General features: G+C 34.3%; 2 protein-coding genes and 1 long non-coding RNA gene across 3 annotated transcripts in view; 2 read left to right on the plus strand and 1 right to left on the minus strand.

Moving 5' to 3' along the window:
* Positions 1-6,731: 6,731 nt before the first annotated feature.
* LOC110414458 (uncharacterized) lies at positions 6,732-7,254 on the minus strand. The gene is made up of 3 exons (XR_002445014.1): positions 7,080-7,254; positions 6,941-7,004; positions 6,732-6,827 (listed from the first exon to the last, which is right to left on the minus strand). It is a non-coding gene; the product is annotated as an uncharacterized LOC110414458 (long non-coding RNA).
* Positions 7,255-13,890: 6,636 nt separating this feature from the next.
* Positions 13,891-16,132, plus strand: LOC110413906 (HSP20-like chaperones superfamily protein). Its single transcript, XM_021424931.2, has 6 exons — positions 13,891-14,034; positions 14,501-14,687; positions 15,206-15,359; positions 15,467-15,504; positions 15,593-15,674; positions 15,792-16,132. Exons 1-6 carry the CDS (start codon positions 14,030-14,032, stop codon positions 15,881-15,883), a joined length of 558 nt encoding a protein of 185 aa, XP_021280606.1. The 5' UTR covers positions 13,891-14,029; the 3' UTR covers positions 15,884-16,132.
* Positions 16,133-17,067: 935 nt separating this feature from the next.
* LOC110413330 (Transducin/WD40 repeat-like superfamily protein) overlaps positions 17,068-17,460 on the plus strand; it is a 4,602-nt gene continuing 4,209 nt past the window's right edge. The window contains exons 1-2 of the mRNA XM_089783050.1: positions 17,068-17,298; positions 17,421-17,460. Coding sequence (XP_089639176.1) covers positions 17,081-17,298; positions 17,421-17,460 — 258 coding nt within the window. The 5' untranslated portion in view covers positions 17,068-17,080. The remainder of the gene's footprint in view (positions 17,299-17,420) is intronic.

Below are 17,460 nucleotides of genomic sequence, written 5' to 3' on the forward strand. Positions count from 1 at the left end.
TAGGGTTAGAACTTAACATATCTTCCAATTATCACCGACAAACAAATGGTTAGATAGAACGCTTTAATGGGTTATTGGAAGAATACCTGCGACACTTTGTACAGGTGAACTAGAAGAATTGGCCTAACTTACTAGATGTGGCTTAACTATGTTTCAACTCACAAAAGAGCTCAACCACCAATAAATCCTTTTCGAGGGCATCACTGGACAATAATCTAGACTTCCTCATACTTCAATGGAATCAAATATCGAGAAGAGTCTACGGGCATTCAACTTTACTAAAGAGTGAAGGCAAACACTGAAATCACTAAAGCTTATTTAGAGAAAGCCTCTAATTGAATGTAAGAGTGGGAAAATTGAGGTTGAACAGAGCAACACTTTAAGGTGGAAGACCTGGTGCTAGTGAAGTTGGCACCCGAACAACTTCAATTCCTAAGGAAAAGAGATCAAAGACTAGTACGAAAGTATGAAGGTTCAACACCAATTGTAGCCAAGGTGAGGAGGACTCCATATAGGATTAATCCACCCAAGTGGATGAAAGTACACCCCGCGTTTCACGTCAGCAATCTAAAGCTGTTCCATACGAATCTAAGAGATGTAAGCAAAAGTCGAGCCACAAAAGCTGCCATTAGCACCGAGCCACCATCACAGTGTTGAGTGGAGGAGATTTTGGTAGGAAAGACGACGCCAATCAGCTAACAACCAACATAGGAGTACCTGGTGAAATGAAAAAGTTTGGGGCTAGACGAGATCACCTGGGAGAAGGAAGTTGACTTTTGTGCCTTCCAGCAAAAGATTGAAGAATTCAAAGCCAACCAGTCAACAAGGATGTTGGCAGATTGAGTGGGGGAAGATGTCATGAGCCAATCTTATATCGAATTATGATTGGGTAGAGTTATTTATGAGATTGAGTCTTTTGTACTTGTAAGAGAAATATCCCTCTTTTAAACATTATAATGGCTCGTAGTGACACATCTAAAAATACTTGTTAAGTCTTTAAGAAGAAAGATATTTTAGGAAATGAATGTCTTCATTTCAAGCAATGTAATGGTTACTAGTAGAATTCGTGTAAAATCTTGTAAATTCTTTATAAAAAGTGAACAGCCGACGAATTATTAGGCTGCCTCACTAGTAAAAGTATGTTTGTAGTGAATCATTTAGAATTGTCCTTATAGCCCAACAATGGCGTGTCTTGATCCGTTTGTAATTAATTTTAAATTAATAAAATACTTTTTCCTGTCGTGACTCAATGGTTGCATATATGACATTTGATATGCCCTTTGATTTTAATGCAGGTTCTCTTAGTTTGATTTATTGCTATTATTGATGTTTGATAAGATATAACCCAGTATTGAATGACTTGTGTAGAAGTGTTCGCTCAAATGTCGCTCGAACTATCGTATACTTAAGTGAAAAAGCATGGTTCGTGACATATAGAGTCTCAATCAAAAAAGTACTTTTCTTACCTTAAATTTTCACATTGTTTTCTACATGTGCCCAAAAAAAAAAGTGTTTTCTACTTTTTGAAATATACCATTATATTGTTTGGATTATGTAGTTATTCCCACAGTATATGTAAGCAATGCTACTACATACTTGTCTGCAAGCCAGAATCGAACGCCTTTAATCATACCTAATATTTATAGGCGTTGCAAACTGATAAATGGAGACTAAATTCTGTTATCTAATGTATACCAAAGTAATGAGTAAACCAACAAATTAGCTGTGAGGGATCGACCAGGCGGGTCCATGACCACGAGTGTCCTGCGTCGTCATGTATCATTGACATTTATTATTGCCATCAATCTTAACAAGTTCGAAGAAAATGCAAGACAAGTCCCATCTGACGAGAAATCTGCATGCCAAAATTCAGGATGACAATTCTAGCTAATAATACATGAAAGAATACGTCACACATGACCTCAGTTTGAGACCAAAGGATTGGAATTTGACACAAGAAAGCTAATCGAAGATTATCCTAGCTTTAACCATTCTAGACTTGGAGGCCAAGTTGGAAAAACATAACTTCCCAGAAGATGTCCCCACCAATGGCCATTTCCTGGGAGTCACATACTCATCTGTCAACCCCCACACGTCTTTTATCACAAGGGCGATAAGTCGAGTTGTATGTCCATGCATGCATGTGCATTTCTTTAAAATACTATTATTTTAATAAATTTTGGATCCTTATATATGATTTTATTCATTTGCAAAAAATAAAAGCCATCCTTTGCATATGTTACCGATTCACGTGACTGTAGCTTTCCAGTTTGATGTTTCTCCCGTCAAATGATTATGACAGACACTGTAAATAGTATTGAAGGATCCTTCGCAGATGCTGGAATGATTGATTGTATTGAAATCAGATTCAACGCTTCCGCGTGCTTTCTATAATTATTTTATTATATTTTAGGACGAAAATTAACAAAAGGCTTATATAATATTCAGGGTCAACTTTTCTTATGTTAAATATTTAATCCATAAGTAAAATATTAAATAATTTAATATCATAATGAAATTTTTTACACAAGGTTAAGTTGAATACAAAGATTTCATATTTGTGATGTTGTAACGTATGCTCATTTTTTACACAAGTTTAAATTAAAAATATACAAAATTGATACACTAAATCATGAAATTTCAAATAGTTTAAATCTAAGAATATCACCTGTAAAAAATAAACTAAAATAAATTCTAATGAAATTTTGAAACAAGATTAAAGATTAGTTGATTAAATATATTTTTAAAAAGTTTTAACTCAATAATTGAAAAGGTAAGTAATTCTTTTTCATATTGTTATTAAAAAGAGTATTTAAATATTTAACTCATTGATTAGTGCATGATCCTTTACATAAAAGAAATATTCAAATTTCTCTTTCCTCAATTAAAAAAATTATTATTGTTATAATGGGTTAGCTTAAATTGTTTAAGATGATAAATTAATTTTACATGCAGTTGACTCCAAAATCAAAAACTAATATTTTATATAATTATTTATTGATCATTTATTTATTAACGATTGAGAATTATGCAACTTTAACATTTTTAACCTAATTATATATATAATATCAATATAAAAAATTATGATTAACTTGGAGAGGAAGATTATAGTTTTTGATTGGTAAAATTAAATCACAATATAAGTATCAAAAAAACTTTAAGAAATTGGGGGAGGGGGCGACCACGCCATCTCGCCCCTCTCGTATATTATGAAATTTTATGAAATTAAGAATGTTGACGTTCAAAGTATTATTATATTTAATTATTTATATTTGAATATTTGATTCAATAACAAATTATTATTTCACAAAATGATATCAACCACAAGAAAACACAAACGTTTAAACAACCACCTAACAAAATGAGAATGACAGAGAACCAAACTTTACTTGTCAAGTAGGTTTACAATGTGACGATCTTAAAGTTTGAATTCAACTGCTGCGGTTCTACTCAATGACCCAAACAGTAAAGCCAAAAGAAAAATCATTTACACGCAGAAACAAATAGTCACCATCTTCTACAATAGGTATCAGAATTTGTCACACTGGATGAAGTGGACATTTCATACTAGCTGTGAAATACGACATGCATCTTGTGAAGAATTCTAGTGACCAAAGTGAGACTTGTTAACATTTCTAACATCAAACGGTACGTATCTATCTATACCACTCTTACCACGTACCCGACATTGATGGAATCGATAGATGGACGTAGGTGGTTACAATTGTTTTTCTTTATCCTCTTCAATCTTCGTTAAATCCTGACCACTAAACGCAACGCTTATTTGAATAGTGAATGGAAGTATTATTTCGTGACAATTTCTTTTAGAGTTAATTCTTTGGGCAATAACAAAGAAAATTCGCTATAAAAGAGTCAAAGTCTTATAACAATTTTATATACCATCATTTAAATGTGATTTTAAAACAAAAAGAATGGAGGATTTGAACATTAAGTTTTAAATATGTGATCATGCCTTAATCATTGAAACAAATACTTTCAAATGTGATCTTGAAATGCTTAACTTTTCGTGTATTTTACGTATCAAAACGCGAAGAAAGCTACCTCTAGCACTAAGTAACCCGAGATCACACCAATTGGTTTTTTGTCATGCAAGAATTATTGTTCCACAAGTATAAAAATCCATGTGGTGACATGTTGAATGATGAAGTTAGGTAGTCTTGACAGAACTAGCTTGTCCAATACTAACTACTACATTCTTTTGTGCATGGTGCACATGTTATTATCATACTCTTAAACTATGTGGCTAAGGATGCACATGATGCACCAAAGCATTAAAAAAGGAGGGCTAATGTGATATCAATTGTGCAACAACCTACTCCTACAACCGTTATCAACGCACACAAATTATATAGGCATGTCTACACAGCCCGGTTAACCTTCCAAGCATCTTCATTTTATCAATATATGCTTTTCACTATGTCCTCCTTACTATCGGAGTTGATTTCATCAAACCTCAATATATTTTGTCATCAGTATTACGCAGCAAAATAATGATAGCTAAATTCTCCACCGCACATAAAATTCCAAAATAAAATTTACTAAGTACTTATACATCTCATTTAAATAATATAACTCCAAGTTAGTATCATAACCTCGGCCCAAAATAGTTTAAATTCATCACTTCAAATGAATGTAAAAAGAACTTGACGATTGAACAACGAAGTGATACAAAAGACATAGAGGAGATACCATTTACCTACAAAGATGCAAAAAGTATTCTTGTCAACGATGTCCCCAACTATTTATTTATCTGCATAATAATATACGTTGATGAGTCTCATAAGCTTAATGATCATCAACTCAGTGAGCAAGCTTAGATCAAGAAATCTTACTGAGACTTTCTTTGCAAGAAGGGAAACAAACATAAATGTGGAATATTTATAAATCCAAGAATAAGCGATGAAAATATAATCAATTAAACAGAGATATTTTGATGCCTTGTAAGTCTTAGAAAATAATAATTCTAAGTAAACACATATGGAAATGATTATAATTAACATGCTGGAAAGTCTTTCAACTTTAGTATCTTTTCAACAATAAATCCAATGGTAAGTGTAAAATGAGTAATCTCAAACATAAAAATGCAAAATAATCAATCACCAATGAATATGTAAATCTCACTTAGCATGTGAAAACAGATTTCAAGTATTAATGCCATGTCATGTTTAATAAAAATCAAGAAGTGAGCATCAACCTCGAGTAAGTCTAGGATTGGCTTTAAGCTTACTTTCTCAAGTCAATAACATCATCACTTACTCGTGGGAACTCTCTATGCCACTAAATATAAATCGGGGCTTTAAGTCTCCCTTTGTCGACTTATGAAAACTTCCGGAGCCACCAAATATAAACCAAGGCTTTAGGTCCCCATTTACCTTCTCATAGAAACTCCTCATGCCTCCAAATATAAATCAAGACTTTAGGTCCTTTTACCTACTTGTGGGAACTCTCCAAACCACCAAATATAAATCATAACTTTGGATCCCCTTTTACCTATTCGTGGAAACTCCCCACACCATCAAATATAAGTCGGAGCTTAAGGTTCCTCTTTATCATCAATAATCATTATTTTGTACACAAAAACTACACTAACCTGGTGAGGTAAAAGGTCCTACCCTTGAGTGTCTCCATTTTTTTAAAAGAAAAATCAATATAATTCCAATGCATTCAAGAAATGTGATAAAGCGGTATGTCATATAATCATAAACCAAAGCACAAATTTATTTTGAGACATGGCATATTAACCAAGCAACATGCATTGATGAAAATAGAATGTAAAACCGTCACTTTCCATGAGTCAAACATTGACTATTGGTCAAAGCACCACACAAAGCTTGCAAGGCAAGTTTTGAAGTGAAAAGCTTATTAAAGGTTTATTTCCCTATCTTTAAAACATGTAATTATATACATATCTATAATATAGAGAAAACGAATTTAAAATCTTTATCACTATCATAAACAACTTTAGACTTTCTATCAACTCATACTTTCCACAATTTCATTCAACCATCGAATGTAACATATATGTATAATATATTCTCAGAAATATAGTTTTAAAATTTAACACTCACTCACCTCAATTAGTAAGATTTCTCACCAATATTACTAATCATCCCTTTATAGTTTTATTTAGTTCCACCAAATGATTTTCATCAACCCAATAAACATCACCCAAGCATTCAAGAGCTGGTGTGTGTCCCAGTTCTAGCCTTGAATGCATTAGTTTAGGTAACTCCTAACAATTCACATTGTACCATTTCTTAATTACATCTCCACCACCACAATTCACATACATTCGGTTAACAGAATATTAATACTTAAAACTTCATTTAGAGCTGACCGTACTCACCTTGCTAAATCAATTGCCAACTTGAGTAATGCTAAGCAAGGCCTGGGCTGGGACCAATTCTTTTCTAGCAATCAATTTATCATTTCAATAACCCCTAACAGCTCCCATCATGCATTCACTTAGTCCAAACTCAAAACTAAGTATCAAGTATATACAGCAGCAGAGTATTTATATTCAATACTCAATTTAAATTAATTTCTCTCACCTTGATAAGGGTTCCTTTGCCAACTTAGTTGTTGTTTGACTCAAGTCTCGGTTGCAGCCGCCTAGAGGTCCATCTAGCTCAATTATATAACACAGTTTCAAAGTCACTAGCTTGGTACATTTGGTCAAACAGAAATCTATCAAACAGACCTCACTCCATCCACATTCTGACCTCTTTAATCTTTTGTTATTCAGCTCAATCAACACTCAATTCTTTTTATGCCTCAGGTTGGGCAGATTTTCAGCAATCTCTTTTCTTTTAACCCCTTGCATTAAAGGACATTGAATTAATTACACAAGCTCAGCATTCTTTTTCAACCCGTAACTAATTATGATACGTAGCCAAGCAATAAACCCTCTCCAACTTACCTCGTGGGCAGCTTAATTCATCCAAGGCATAGTTCTAACACTTCATTAGCCCAAGGCATCAAATCTGTCACAATAAGTTTAAGCAATATTAATTCTCTTGAACTTAAATTCTTTGAGGCTCAGATGAAGAATTCCTTACCCAACATGAAATTTTCAGCCTTTAGGTTTTGGTTTGGAAAGCCTTAAACTCTCTAAAGAAAACCGTATATAGGTTCGGGTTGGTGCACAAATTAACCATTCAAAGCTTTTCTTCTCTTAGACGACAACTCCTTCACCTGATTCCTTTTTCTTCTTCCTTCAAGTCTCCAGCTTCAATTATGAAAATTTGAAAGTCTAATGCTCGTGAAAGACAAGGAATGCTCGGGTTTAGTAGAAAATATGGGCAGATTGCCCTTAAGCTAACATTCCATTTGAATTTTTTGTCTTACTTTTTGGCATATTCCTTTTGTATTCTTTTCTTCATATGAACGGATTCCCCTATGTGGAATGCATTTCCAACTTTGTTCAATATTATTTTATTTTTCATGTCACCTCTTTCACTTTCATGTATTCTTACTTCATCAACACTCATAATTCATCTTAGTTGGTAAAATATCTATTTAAATCAACATATCAGGGGTGGGATGTTACAAATTATGACATTCTAACACTTCAGACTTGGATTGAAGAAACTTATATCAAAACCTACTTGATGTTGATAAATGGTGGGCAATTGTCATTTTCAATCAATGCATTCACTTGACATGATGTATTAGAATAAAATTTCCGATTCCTTCTTTTTCATAAATAATATATTAAATAATTAAATCGTAAATTTATATTTGTTGGATTGACATAATATAAATTATACACACTATATATTAATGAATAATAAACTGTCACATATCATTATTATGTAAATGCAAAAGTTAAGAAATCTATGTTAATAATATTTATTTATTTTATTTGTTAGCTTAAGCAAAAAAGGGAATCTCTTTCTTTTATTTTTTTAATAAAAACTTAATAACTGAGCATTTCCTTAAATTTCCCTGACCTTTTTGCTGAACTCTTGAATGCTATGTCTACATTTTTTATCGAGAATTAGAAAAAGTAAGAATCGGAAGTAATAATAAGGAAAAAGGCTTTCTGTCTTTTGACTCGAAATCCAAAGCCGGGAAGTTCTCCCAACACTGTGACGCAAGTGAAGTTGTCAACAATAATCCACACTCCAACCACCATGAACGCAGCAAGCAGCCAGACGCCTTGCGCCTGCGTCCCATCCTGCCGTCCCAGCAGCAGGAGCCTTCCATGACTGCGAAATTATTCCCATCACTTAACGGGCAACAAACACGAGCAATGTCTTCGATTGGTGTTGTAGGCTTCATCTTCACATTTAACCCGTCATCTCCTTGCCTCCCACTTAGCCTTTTCAATTTTTTTTTCTCTTTTCTCTACTTTTTAAAGGGAGAATAAGAAAGAAAGAATATTAGTAAAAATTTTAAGTCAATATTTTTAATTAGTATTTTTAAAAATATATGTATTTATTTTAAAAAATTTTACATTTAGTCTAATGATGAGAAAATAACTTATTATCATTGATAGTGTATAAATTATTTAATATTATCAATACGTTAAATATAAACTTTTATTTATAGTAATTTTTATCGCATACTAACTTGTGAAATTTAAAAGTTGACCATGATGTCATCCTGTTATGTTCCTTGTATATATGTTAGTAACACTTAAAACCTAATACAAAATCTATTACTACTTTATAAATATAAAATTTTTGGTTATGTGATTAAGTTTTTTTACAAGTAGTGTTTAATTTCTAATACAGAAAATTTTTAAGAGTTTAAAACATTGATGAACTGCATTTGACCGTTATACAAACTTTACATCCATTCACAAGATTCTAACTCGAGAATTAAAATGTGAAGTAGGAACAGTATTAATCATTACAATGGCTTTTGGATGCTCGCATTTTCTTAATATTATTAATGTAAAAGATGTTGTACTTTTGAGTTTGAGTTTTTTATTCCTAGTTCATTTTATAATAAAATCATGTGACCCATGCCTGAAGGAGCTCGAGCCTATACGATGAAGACAGCTAAATTTATGTAGAATAAAAGTACTTAGAAGAGGTTATATGAGGCCAATCGTAAGAGGCTTTCGTCTTTCTAAAAGCAAATTCGAGCAAATGTTTAACAAAGATACTTAAAACTGCTACCAGACAAGCAAAAGATTCTGGAACGGTGAGGACATAATTGACTGCCGTGTTAGAAAGAAGTGATCCCTACAGCACCAGGACAAATAGGAAATGCTTAATTAAATCTAAGCTGTAATCTATTTAATTGTTCCATGTGAACAAAGACCAAGGTCGGTGTAAGCAAGCGAACCACGCTTCCAAATTTTGTGAAGAAATCTCATAGCCGATTTGGTCACGGAAAATGGTTTCTAACTTGTGGTGATTACATTTTTTGTTGGCCAATGCTACGATTTCCCAAATACTTGAACTATCATCATTAAAAGGTATCATGTCAATTTGATGTGATTAAGCATTTTTTATTTAGTGTTTAATTATCATCGATAAACCCAATTCAATTTTCATTCCATGCCTCAAACATTATCAAAGCTGTGCCGCAGGTGATTGAGATTAACCATTGAGCTGGCGAGAAAGGGTGAGGAGAGGTCAAACCAGCTAGAGATTAGTTAGGCATATTTTAATCTTGGTAGGTCCTGGGATGCCTAACAGGCTACAGCAATTGTCATAGACTCCGACGCATCATGAATGTCCTACCAAAAGAAATCTGTAAAAAACTCCAAAGAATGATTAATTAATAAGCCAACAGCTCTCTTACGCCCTAGGGGCCCCCCTCCCGGGTCTCTGCAAAAATCATCATCTCAGTTTTACATCTGAACTGTCCTCTCCCGGAATAACACCAAGAAATTAGATTAGCACTAGTGGTGGTGCACTGGATTCTGCCATGCGATGTCTGGGCTTTCCTGGCAAATGGTACTGCATCTCACCCCACCCAACTTATCGCCAAACGAGTGGCTCATTTGATTTTTGTGCTTTATTGAGAACTGGTCTATTGGAAATTGGAAAAAAAAGTTTGTTTGTTTTTTTGGAGAATAAAAAAAACAAAAATATAATGTTGCCTGGCTGTGTAGACCGACGGTAGTCCTATACTCACAATTAATGATATAGCTGGGCAGCTCCCAGGTCCTGGCCCAGCCCTTAGCACAAAACGAGTTTTAGTGGGCCTCGTCCTTGCATTTGCAACCCAGGGCTGGGGTGAGGGTTTGATCCTTTCCCAGAGTTGGTACCTGTTGTGGGGATCCGCTGGTGGTTTTCGCAAATAGGACTATCTAGACAGGTCCTTTTTAGTCTAGAAACTAGAGGTGAGTATTAGTCGATTTCGATTTCGAAGAGAATAAAATCGGCCAAATCGATTTTTCTCAATAATCGACCGAAACCGATTGAGGAAGATTGAAAACTAGTTAAATCAAACCCGACGACGGTTTGGTCAGTTTTGATCAGTTATTAAGTTTAAATTGCTTGGGCTTAAATGACCCAAGCTGAAAAAAACCACTGAACCCATACTTTAATTTTTATATGGGCTGGCACTCTAATTTTTATAAGGGTTTGCATTTAATTGGCCCAATCATCACAACATTAATCCCTATCCATTACATATTTGAGCATTAATGGTTAATTATCACACCAACCATTACTACCCATTACAACCGATCGGCATTAATCCTCATTCACAAAGTCATCATAAAGTCACAGACAACAATAACATTAATACTATAACACTCTCGACTATGATATGAAATATGTGTGATGTTGGCTAAGTTATTTGATGAGTTAATTTTAGCCTTGATGTATTTGCTTGTACAATTATGAATATGTCTATGTTTATAGAGTATGACTTTAAATCTTGGCATGCTTGAGGACATTTGATGAATGTGGTGTATATGCTAAGTCTATGAAGTAGGAACTATGATACTTAGGGAAAATATTGAAATGTGATTAATAAATTGTATGGTTTGGAGTTTGATCGAAGCTTTGAGTTATGTTCTGAACATATGCATTGAAAAGTGTGGAATACATGATTAAATTTAAGGTATGGTTTAAGCAGGAAGTGGTTGGAGAGTTTGGATTTGAATTTAGAAAGCTAGAAGTGTTGAAAGGTTGCATTTTAGAGAAAATGTCTTGATACATTCATAAATGTATCGATACATTCTTTGCAAGAAGAACAAAAAGGCATTTTGCATAATTTTTATCAATACATAAAAGAATGTATTGATAGATTTAAGTTGGGAAATATTTTGTAATATTTTTATCGATACATTTGTTAAATGTATAGATAGATTTGTGAAAGAAGACATTTTGTAAAATTTGTATCGATATATTTCATCAATTTATCGATACATATAAGTCAAAAAGCATTCTATAAAATTTGTATCGATACATTGACACGTGCATCGATAAATTTGAGAGAAATTCGTGAAAATATATTGATACATCACTATAGGTTAGCAAAAATAAAAAGGGTTTTGAGCATTCCTTCCATTTAGAAAACAAAGGAAAGAAACTCTTCTCCATTGCCATTAAAATCCCATGTCCCTCATGGATTGAAGGAAGCCTATTTGAGGTAGATAGGAGCTTAGAAAAACCACACATGAGGTAAAGTTTAGCTCACTAAAGACTTAAATTTTCTTTGAAACAAATTATAATTTGAAATTTGTGATGGTCCAATCTAGTTGCCATTCTTTCTTGAATTTGTTGGAGATTTGGACTTTGAGTTGAGTTGATTTAGCACTCAAGTTAAAGGCTTGAAGTATTTTAATCCTAGAACTAGAAACTAGGATTGTAACGATGAATGGTTGAAAGCTGGACTAGTTCAGAAATGCTAGAAATTAGTTGGAAGCTAAGAGTTTAGCTGTTGAATTCTGTTTAGGAGAAGTTTAAGCTTTAGGAATTGATGTTGAGTTGGCATCCAACTAAAGTTAAGGACTTTAAGCTATTGGTGGGCTATAAGTTTGGTGAATTTTAGGTGAGTGAGGCAATTTACCTAGATATTAAAGATTGCTATATACATATTATCTATAAATGTGTGTGTGTTGCCATGGGGTACTTGTCGTTGATAGAATGCTTAGATAAATTTTTTTTCCAAGGTCAATGGGTTAATATGAGCTATAATATAGCTATGTTTAATAATAATAATAATAAAAATAATGTTGATATTGAATGAGCCACATACTAGTGATTGTGCTTGGCTGAATTTGTTTTGAGGATAAGGTCTATTGACGTGCCATTGTGCTTGCTTAAGCTATGGCTTGAAATCTTGTACGGTGATTGCATATGAGCATTGCTAATTTTACGAAATGAATATTACTTGTTAACTATGGAAATGAACTGTGAGAGTTTATCAAACTGCATATAATGGTTATGCATGTATGATGTTAAATGGCCATGAAAATTATTGCTACATGTGTGATGGCAACAAATGTTGGCTTTGATATGGTTCCATCCAATAAATGTATTCCGAATGATGATATGGTCTAGTTAGAAGGTGTCGCGATTCTCGTGGTCTGGTTTACCATCGGTGGCCTCAGTCCTAGATGTGTCTTGTTACCCGGAAAGACTCTTCTCTTGTTACCATTTTAACGATAACTTATGTTTATTGGAAAGTACTAGTAATACACCACACAGTTTTGTGTACTTTAAGGAGTCTTGATGAATGTGGTAAGCATGAGAAATTATCAGATTATGCTTAGCAGAGGGTAAGCCGGTTAAATGTGCACTTATGTACTCTTAAGAGGTCTTGATTAAATCTTATACTTATGCATATTTATAGCGGCATATCTTGCATTATTGGATTTGAACAATATTCCTCTGTTGTGCTTGTGTATTTGCCAACCACTCATTAAGTTAGTAAAAGACACACTCCAATGTTAGTTGCCATGTGTAGATAAATAGTTTGTGGGGATTCTCATACAAGAAGTTAATGGTTCGCGTCTGTCGGATAAATAGATACTTTTTGGCATTCAGTACGAATCCATTTCGCTAGTTTTGGTACAAATGTTGGTTGTTTAGTTGATGGCATTTGTATTGCCTCTGTGATGTATAAAGTATAGTTAATCTTATATGGGCATAGACCCACCATAATAACTAATGTATGGCTCTTGTAAATAGTACATAACTGTACTTTTGTTGGTTGAAATGTTATGGGTAGTATGTTATGGATATATTTGAACTTATATTATAAAATATGCTGTTTAGGCTTTATGAATTATTGGCATTGTCTACTTTGTTGCCCGATTTATATGAGGCTTGCTTGGGAATCATGGATTTTGCCTACGTGACTCGTGCACCTGTCACAGCCTTTGGATTTGGGTTATGACAAACACCCCAACAATAATATCATTCATAGGACTCAATCAAAGTCAAATACCCATTACGTAAATGATGATAAATGCTCATTTTTCACCTTGCAAAGAAATGGGTTAGGAAGGTTAAAATTGAGGCACGATGAAGGCAAAGTAACGATAGGGACGACGGTGAAGTGATTAGTGAAGTGAAAGGCTTTTAGGGTTTAGAAGTGATTTGAAAATTTTGTGAAGTGAAGAGTGTATCAATAAGGGGAGGGGATGGAAGAAAAAGGGGAGGCCCAATGTTCTCTTTCACCCATCCGTCCAGCTTTGCTAAAAAGGTCATCCACAATGACAATCTTCCATAAGAACCTTGGGCCCAAGTGGTCGAGCTTAATTTTACTAGTGGGCCAATGAGCTGGTCATAGAATTGAACAAAGAATGAACATTTTGATGATCATGGTTTTGAACCGTCCGATCACAGTTTCTCAGATATCAAGAAACCCAACGGCGCTGATACGAATAATGATAATAGAACTTTCCACACAATAGCATTTAAAAATCTAAAAAGGAAAGTACTAGAAGGACAAGCCCCTCGCTTTAGCCACACTATAAAACCCAGAGGGCAAAAGCGGTCCGGTTGCAGTTTACTTATTGGTACTAGTTGGCTGTTTTCCCTAGGGTTTCACATTTTGTAGTTCCTCTCCTCTATACTTTCTACTAACAATGAGGTAAGCTTAACAACCTTCCGTTTCTCTTTGTTTATTTAGATTTCTTTTTTTCCTGTGGATTTCGAATCTTTGCCCCCCTGCTAATGGATTTGATTGATATTACGCTTTTGCCACTTTTGTCTTTGTTCTTTGTCTGTTTCAACATGTGCTTTTGATCTGTTCTTTGAGTAACTCTGTGTAATAATGATCGTTGTTTAATTTTCTTTGTTTTAGTACTTCTTTGTCTTATAATATGTTTTAAAGGAAGGAAACGGAACTTTATGGGTGTGCGAATATTTTTTGTATAAACATGTTTTGAAGTCGTTAATCAGTTAATTTACTATTGATTAAAATGTATATACTGTAGTGGGGTTTTGATAAGGCTGCCTATCTGGGGTTGTTGCATTCGGAGTTGTTTCTTGTTGGGTATATTTTGTTTTGATATATGTCTTGTTAACTATGGTTAAAATTCTTAATTTTTTTTCAGTCGTCATCCCGAGGTGAAGTGGGCTCAAAGAAGTGACAAGGTTTTCATTACGGTGCTATTACCCGATTCTAAGAATGCTAAGGTCAATCTAGAACCAGAGGGAGTGTTTACTTTCTCTGCTAATGCTGGAGCTGACAATAACCTATATGAGTTGAAGTTGGAACTTCATGATAAGGTCAATGTGGAGGTAAGATACTTTTCTTGTAATTATTGGAATTCAACAGAACATTTGTCTCATTTTTAAATAGATATCTGAAAGTCTAGGTTGTCGATGATAATAATCAGTGGATGATAGTATTATGCTGCTAATTGGTTGCATTTGAATGAATTCTGAATATTAGCTAGCTTGCTACTAGCCCTCAATGTCATGTTTCAGGGCTTGCTTCTCTCCAAAGCTGCTAATTTTCTATACATAATTTTCAGGTGTATACTCTCTATTAGATTATATAGGGTCCAACGAGCTTTACATTGTTCATGCACGTTCATGGTTGCTGCTTCTAACTATATATTCTTCCAGGAGCTTTTCAAAGTGTTGCCTATTCATATTTGGTGTTTACCCTGGAATTTATACTTGTTTTAGGATAAACATACTACATACCTAGCACTGGTTACTTTTGACATTGATTTTGCAAATTATCTTCTGAAATTTTTTCTTACAGTGTGTTAACAGTTTCTTTTTTGCTTTTTTTTTTATTTGGAAAAAAGGAAAGCAAAATTAATATAGGAGTTAGGAGCATATTCTGCATCTTGGAGAAGGCTGAGAAAGTGTGGTGGAATAAATTATTGCGTGGTGATGGCAAGACCCCCCATTATGTCAAAGTGGACTGGGACAAATGGGTGGATGAAGATGAAGAGAATGGTTAGTGTTGTGATTACTGATGTTTTTCTGTTCAAATCGAATTGATGTAAATGCTGATACGTTTTAAACAGGCAATTTATTAAATTTTCACTTATACTTTTGAATAGGTGTTGGTGATCTCGACTTGGGAGGAATGGACTTCTCGGTATGGTTATAGTATCTTATCTACAAATTTCATTTTCAGTATTAACCTATATTTTTCTTTCTGACCAAATAATTATGGTGTTATGCAGAACTTTGGTAATATGGGAGGCATGGGTGATGGTGGCATGGGTGATGGTGGCATGGGTGACTTTGAAGACAGTGATGATGAAGGTAAGAATGCTGCGAGGCTTTCTGAGTAATATTATGCATGCGATTACGTATTGTTTCCTTTGATTCTTTGGTTTGGTAATTTTGGTTTGTGGGTAAACTGATTCTCATCCATTGTAGAGCAAGAAGTGTCGAAGCCAGGAGGAGATGCAAAGCCAGAGGAGCTAGTTGCTGGAACTTCAGAGAAAAAGGAAGCTGCACCAAGCACATGATATCATGTTAGCTGAAGATATCAAATTCTGTTAACTTATAGTTGTACGTTATATTTTAAGTCTCTTTGATGGGATCAAAGCGTGCTGTTTTCCTAACTGCGTGAGATTAAAGTTTGTGTAATTCGGGAAGATATATGTATCTGTCTAATGGACAGGCAATTATCTCTTTGACTTGAATTAGGATGTTGGACCTGTACCTTTATATCATTTGTTTGATGGAGATAATTAGAGATGAGAATTTGGAATTCAGCATTGATTGGGTCTGGTATTTGTTATCTTCTACAATCTTATTCGTTCCTGTTATGTACTTAGTGGGGGTAAGGAATACCAGTTCTTAGTACCAAGGTGTATCAGTATAATCCTACATTAGCTGTTGGCTGGGCCTTAATGGTATTTACCTATTTCATTTTGGTGGTTTAAGTTACAGTTGGAATATGGAGCTAGGTTTACTTCCTAATATAGGTGTTAATAACACAATAAATTTGTAAAGTCTTCGAAAATGTTAAAAATCCTCGCAGGAGTATATAAATTCCTTGGTGAGATGATATTTTCCAGGTTATATGACAAAGTCATAGATCGCCGAAACAAAAGGTTTTAACGAGTTGTACGAAATACTTCACTGCTTCTACTACGCATAGTGCAACAATTTCCTCAGGGATATTAAAAAGAGTAAATTACATAAAAGCTCTTTGCGATTTAGAGTGGAACCTATTTAGCTCTTGATGTTTAGAACGTGACAGTTTTCTCCGTTACTCTACCAGTTAACACCGTCAACTAAATTTTGTCTTGTCGGCTAAACAAGGCATTAGAGAACCCAAATAAAAAATCACAGAAAAACAAAGTATAGAGAAGAGTCCAGGCGCAGCAATGGGAGGCCAAGTCGTGCTTGAACGCGGTCAATAATGGCCATAAGCGCAGGAGGAAGAGCGAGTCGATGATGAGGTGTTTGCATTGCAGCAGGTTTTGAGAGTGGAGAAAGAATGAAAAACGAAAATGAAAAATATAAAAGTCCACGTGGCAAATAACCTATCTTTGTGCATTTTGATAATTGGTAGTGCTTGTTTCTTAATTTAGTGGTTCATGCATAAGTTTCTTACTAACAAATGAGGTGGCAAAATATGATTGGTTGATAAAGCCGGTTAAACTGAACCTCACCGTTTGGAATCGACCCTCTAAAACCCTGAATTCGCTGTGCCTATGCGCCCCTTGCCTTCTTTGCCTTGCATTTTTTCAATTGCGAAGGCTCAAAGCAATGCAAAGATTGAAACGAGAGAGATGGAGGAAGCTTCGGAGATGGAAGTAGAGGAACAGAAACAACCTGTTCAGAATAATCAAAGCTCAGCCAAGAGATTGGGTCTCAAAAACTCGATTCAAACCAACTTCGGCGACGACTACGTTTTCCAAATCGTCCCCAAGTACGCTTTCTCTCAGAAAATCAATTCTAATTATTGAAAAATGGAAAATTTTTAAGTTTTGGTGGCTAAAGTTATAGCTGATAAGTTATTTTTTGTCTGTGTGATAAAAAAAAAATTGAAAGGGATGATTGGGCTTCCATGGCGGTGTCATTGTCAACTAAC

The sequence above is a fragment of the Theobroma umbraticum genome, unplaced genomic scaffold (genome assembly GCF_002168275.2).
Source record: "Theobroma umbraticum cultivar Fairchild unplaced genomic scaffold, ASM216827v3 scaffold_4.1, whole genome shotgun sequence".
Lineage (NCBI taxonomy): Eukaryota > Viridiplantae > Streptophyta > Magnoliopsida > Malvales > Malvaceae > Theobroma > Theobroma umbraticum.